At 41.5% G+C, this 5971-nt stretch overlaps 1 protein-coding gene across 1 annotated transcript in view; it reads right to left on the reverse strand.

The window, feature by feature from the left end:
* cacng7b (calcium channel, voltage-dependent, gamma subunit 7b) overlaps positions 1–5653 on the reverse strand; it is an 11893-nt gene extending 6240 nt beyond the window's left edge. Inside the window, 4 exon segments of the mRNA XM_037676880.1 lie at positions 4171–4311; positions 5038–5124; positions 5426–5636; positions 5639–5653. Of these exon segments, the coding sequence (XP_037532808.1) occupies positions 4171–4311; positions 5038–5124; positions 5426–5636; positions 5639–5653 (454 nt within the window).
* Positions 5654–5971: the final 318 nt, after the last annotated feature.

Consider the following 5971-nt stretch of genomic DNA (forward strand, 5'->3'; position numbering starts at 1 on the left):
ACCGCGCCGGCGCCGGTGGGCGGTGCGAGGAGTTGGTGAGCGGAGGTTCTCTGATGAGGGGGGGGGGGGGGGCACAAAGGCAATTCTACACAATTATTATCAGCCCAATATCAGCACATCCCATAAACACTTGAAGCCCATGCTGTAAAAATTATATAACTTCTGTTATGAAACGCTTCACATTATACTGCACCCGTTGCCATCAAGTCCCCGCGAGTCAAAGCTGTCATATCAGATTGTGTTTGATGCTCCTCTTAACTCTGCATCCTCCTGAAACGTGCCCAGAGAAGCAGCCATCAGAGGGAACAAGCTGCACTCTGGCAGTTTTTTTTTCTTTTAACTCCACAACCTGAGCACAGGAAACTGGAACGTTACCGTCATCTGCTGCTCAACAAGCTTCACTGCAAGTCCAGTCAAAGCTGATTTACAGAGAACATGTGCAGAACAGCCTCCAGGGAGCAAAGCGCAGAACAAAGTGTAACGTATAAAACCAGTAATTATTACAGGAGCCACAAATACACAATAAAACAAACGAAACATCAACACAATAAGCCAAGATATCTAACTCAACCGTGACCTAAAGTCAGTGAAATAAATGGGGATTAAGTAGCAATTTGAAAGGAGTAGCAGTCTGAGCAGCTCTTCATTTGCAAATTAGAATATGAGCTGCTGTGTTTTATAGTTTGCAGATGTCGAAGTAAAGGAGGAGCAACAGCAGCATGCATAAATTAAATGAGATGTAATGAAGGCATCATTTATTGACTCAAACTGCTCGAACATATTTCAAGGAAGTGCAACTGGAAAAAGCTTGTCTTGACAACTGAGCTCATTTGTTTATTAAAGTTTTTGTAACCTGGAGACAATAAAAATCTAATAATAAATTAATGATACTTTACTTGGACATTTGACACTTTGTGCTGCTGATTATCCATGCTGCTGATTTCTTACCCATAAGCTGCTATATTCATAACTTTCTGCTAACAACAGACTCATGTTCAGGCTGCTGATTAATACATTGTATTATATTACATTATTCTTGTTTAGTGTATATCTTAGATCCTTGTATACTGTTTTTTTAAATACTTTATATTATTGCTATTTTTGAGCGTAACTGGGACCTTGAGTACACAATTTCGTTCCACCTCATGCACCACATGTGATGTGAATGACAAAGTCTCCTTGAACCTTGAACCTTCTTAATGGGCCTATCACACAGTTGCAACAATTTAAAAGTGGTTTCTCACTGGGTTGCAACTGTTGTAGACAAGTTGGAAACTTAAAATTGCAACAAAATAGACAAACTTTTATTGCAGTTTCACTGAATTTGGAATGTGTGTGAAAGAAAGACCAACGAGCCGTGTGGCCACATTTTATAAAAACAATTTTTGAAAATAATGTCCTATTTTCTTGAGCACTGCTTGTAAAACTCTATCTTTGGCTTTTGATGTTATAACTGCAAGCTGCTGTGACTCATAAGGAAATTGAAAGCTGTGGAGTACCTCAAGGCTTTATTTTCAGTCCTTTTCTTTTTTCATTTTTGATTTTCACAATTCATAACATCACCTTTAACCATTTTGTGTATGATCTTCAGATCTTCCTGCTTGTATCATCGTGTTAAAATCATCATATACTGCACATATTTATCATCAAAAACATGCATGTTAGGCTGCCTTCAGGCCCAGGCCTCCCTTGCAAAAGAGATCTGTGATCTCAATGGGATTTGCCTGGTTAAATAGAGGTTAATAAATAAATACCATCATCCCAGTTCCAAAGAGCTCTGAAGTGATTGGTCTGAATGACTACCAGCCTGTAGCACTCACCCCGATAGTCACTAAATGCTTCAAAAGACACGACTCACATCAAAGCTACCATCAACATCAGCGAGGACCCTTACCAGTAAACATACTGCAAGAATCGATCAACAGAGGACGCCATCTCCTCTGTTGTCCACACTGCATTCACCCACCTGGAGCAGAAGGACTCCTACTTCTGTATGCTATTTGTGGACTTCACATCTGCTTTCAACACCATGATCCCCCAAACCCTGATGGACAAACTACTCACACTAGGACTAAGCCCATCCATTTGCAACTAGATCCTAGACTTCTTAACAAACAGACCACAGTCTGTGAGGATCCACAACTTCTCCTCCTCCACTATAACCCTCAGCACTGGCTCTCCTCAGGGCTGTGTGTTGAGCCCCCTCCTGTTTACTCTGCTCATGTATGACTGCACACCTACCCATCCAGGCTGTCACATTGTAAAGTTTACAGATGATACAGTGGTGGTGGGATGCATCACAAAAATGAGTCCAGCTACAGGCAGGAGGTGGAACACCTGGAGTGCTGGTGTAGGAAGAACAACCTTGACATCAATGTGAAGAAAACGAAGGAGATGGTTGTGGACTTCATATGGAACAAACACACCTTAGGAGGTTAAGGAGCATTAAGTGTAGAACCACTAGACTGAGGAACAGCTTCTACCCTGAGGCTGTTAGACTCATGAATATCTAACCAGAATAATCACTGTGAAAAAAAATCACTGTAATGCCACTTTGATTGTTGACATGTGCTGCTGATTATCCATGCTGCTGATCTCATGCTGCTGATGTATTCCTGCTACTGTATTCATTCGTACTCGTCTGCTCACACACTCATGTCCGTGCTGCTGTTGTTCAGCGTATTGTTTTGCACTATTAGTGTTTAGTGTATTTCTTAGCTTATGTCTTAGATCCTTTGTACTGTTTCTTTTACAATTTATATTTTTGCTATTGATGAATGTAACTGAGACGCTGTGTACACCATTTTGTTCCACCTCATGTACCACATGTGATGTGAAAGACAATAAAGAACCTTGAACTTGAACTTGTACCAGCAAACCACCATCGGTCTGTTCAAACCTTAGTGGACTGTCAGAGATGTTCAAACATGGATGGAAAAAAAAATGGTTTGTAAGCTCAATCATCCAGGCAGATAACAACAAAAAATGTTAAATCATGTCATCTGGACCTGTTTCTTTAAGTGAGAAACATTTGTCCCCCATCCAGAGGACTTCCTCATCACAGCCTGCCAACCAGGTCTGTCCCACATGTAGCCTTCACTGCTGTGTTTCAAGCCAACCTCCTGCTGGAATCCCAGAAGCAGGTTTTTAACACATGCAAACAGGGCCCACCCTGTTTCCACCCTGGATGTAAAGAAATGTCCCAAATCTGAATAAGAACAAGCTGAAACTATTTTGTTTGGGTAATCGAAGTTCTTAAAGGCTGCAACTTTTACACCAAAACACGAGCTAAGACGTGAACAAAGAATGTTGTGAGTCTCTTTGTTTTGTTTTGAACCACTTTGGCCATGGCTGCCTCAGAGGAGTCGACAGGGGAGAGGCTGGACTCCAGAAACCATCAAACTGGTTTGCCCATATGTGAGTGTGCTACTTACAGTATGAGACTAGTTGTGGCTCCTCGGACTGATGAAGTTCTTTGGATGAAGGATGAAACGTTTCAACACACACACACACACAAAAAAAAAAAAAAAAAGGTCCAGATGACCTGACTGAACTTTGTTGGATTTTTTTACCTGGATTATTGAACATGAGCGTTGATGATGATGTGAGCCTCTGTATCAGAAGAGGCGGTCAGATCTAACTGTGCCAGGACAGAAAGATGACCAGAGTCAACAATTAAAAACCAACTTAAAATCTTTTAACAAGAGTTGTTTCTGTGCTATTTTTTCTGAAATTGCATTTAAATCAAGGTTGGACCACAACTGGTTGTTGGTGGTGGTCGCTCGCTCTTCAGCACCACCTTTTTCAGGAGTTTTGCTAGAAATGGAAGTTTAGAAAACTACTCAAACTGGAAAACAGAGGGATACAGATAGTTTTTTTTTTTCTTTTAAATGATGACTGTATTACAGCATGTTTGAAAGCAGCTTGATCCAATTAGACAAATTCAAAGGAACCAATATATTCTCATAAGACTTGGCTTCGTTTTAGTCCAGAAAAATTTTCAACGCTTGAGGATCACGAAAATAAACCTCATCACCATTTCTGATGACGACAGACACTCCTGTTATCATTGACCAAAAATAGATTTGTAACAAAACGTCTCCCTGCGTGACACGAGACACGCTGAGCTGCTGTAACCAGTCTGCAGCGCGGTGGGACAGCACGACCTACCTGACAGGATGAAGAAGATGCCGGACACAAAGGCCAGGATGGTGCGCTGAGGCTGGATGTGTCCGATGTTGCTGATGACGAAGGCAGTGAAGACGAAGAGCAGTGACACCATGGGGAAGGGCGTGGCTGTGCGCACCATCTCTGTGGGAGCCAAAGGTCACAGTGTGTAAAAAAAGCCTACTGGATGTGGACAACGTGTCATTCAACGCTCGATGAAATGAACAACTGTTGTCAGAGCAACAAGTCGTCAAAGACAGTCAAATGTTTACTAAATCTGCTCAGTTATAGAAAGATCAGCTATGACCTTAACCACCAAAACAAAAATTTATAGTGTTACTTGGAGAAATAGCTTATTGTTTTTTGCACAGTGGAAATTTAGGACATAAAACTTTGCAGCATGTTTGAGCCAAAATGCACAAAATTTAACTCAGACTTCTTAATTTCATCATTGTCACTGACAGACTGACGGAAACTGTTGGATCTGGTAAAAACCTTAAAAATTAAACTTTGACATTTAAAATGAAGATAAAACGACTCTGCTGGAACTAATAAAGCAAGCGGTGGGTGAATATCTGCATATATCACTTCAGAGCTTCTCATGTGAGTCACTTTTTCCTTCTTCTTTTACATTTTTTATGACAAAAACTAAAAGTGAAGCCAAGGCCTCCTGAGACCATCCTGCACTCTGTGTCCCCCCCTCGCCCCACAGCTGAAGATCTTCCGTCGACACCTTAAACACTTTCCTGTCCTCGTCTCCACCTCTCACTTCAAGTCAATTATAAATAACGCAGTAGTTCATTGAAGTCATTTTTGTCATCTTGCTGGTTTGGTAGTTCCAGTCTGAAGCAGACGACCGTTTTCACTCACTTAGGATGTTTGCCGTGTTTTCAGTGGTGATCTCTACTTCAGGTTCCGTAAAATACTCTGATGCAACACACCTCCCGTTCTCTGATCCTGTAAAATAAAATACATTTTAAAATGGTGGTGAATGTTGGTTTTACTTTTAGGATCAAGGTCAGCGATGCATGAAGAAGCACAGGTCTCCTCGGTCTTGTTCACTCATAACGGTCATGTTTTGTGACAGATGTGAGGCTCTCCTCCATCTTTCCTCTCTCCACTTGCCAATCTTTCCCATCTCTCTCTGTATGCTTGTTGGCATCTTCATATCCACACAAACACTGCAGTTCACCTGTGTGTGTGTGTGTGTGTGTGTGTGTGTGTGTGTGTGTGTAAGTGCATGAATATTTCTTCCTACCAGCCACAAAGCAAACTCTCCACAGGCCAGAGTGCAGAGCCATCTTCACCTCCATGCTCTGGTTCTGCTGCAGGATGATTCCTTCAACCATTATGAGCCAGTAGTCAGTGGACACGGCCACCCCCACCAGCAGTAGCCCACAGGCTCCAAACACCGTGGACAGGATGGTCAGAGCACGGCTGCTGCACGAACTCATCTGGAGGGCAGAAGAGAACCGTAATTAAACATCAAACCTGAGGAATGGACGACAAAAACTAACTAGAGAAATTGCATGTCCTGCGACAATGCAGCGTGAATACTTATTGTGGAAGAACTTCCTGAAAAACAGCCAAACTTAGCTTAAAAAATGCTGAAATATAGCTTAAATGGAAGAACAATCATAAATTAGCAGAAGAAAGCAGAAAGAATTTGCTGAATTAAGTTAAAAAAAGCAGAAATGAGCACAAAAAGTAAGATATGTGTTGAAACAACAGAAATTAGCACAAAAAAAATAGATGAATCAATCAATCAACCTTTATTTATACAGGTAAATCCCATTGAGCCTCG

The sequence above is a fragment of the Nematolebias whitei genome, chromosome 5 (genome assembly GCF_014905685.2).
Source record: "Nematolebias whitei isolate Nwh7 chromosome 5, NemWhi1, whole genome shotgun sequence".
NCBI classification, from domain to species: domain Eukaryota; kingdom Metazoa; phylum Chordata; class Actinopteri; order Cyprinodontiformes; family Rivulidae; genus Nematolebias; species Nematolebias whitei.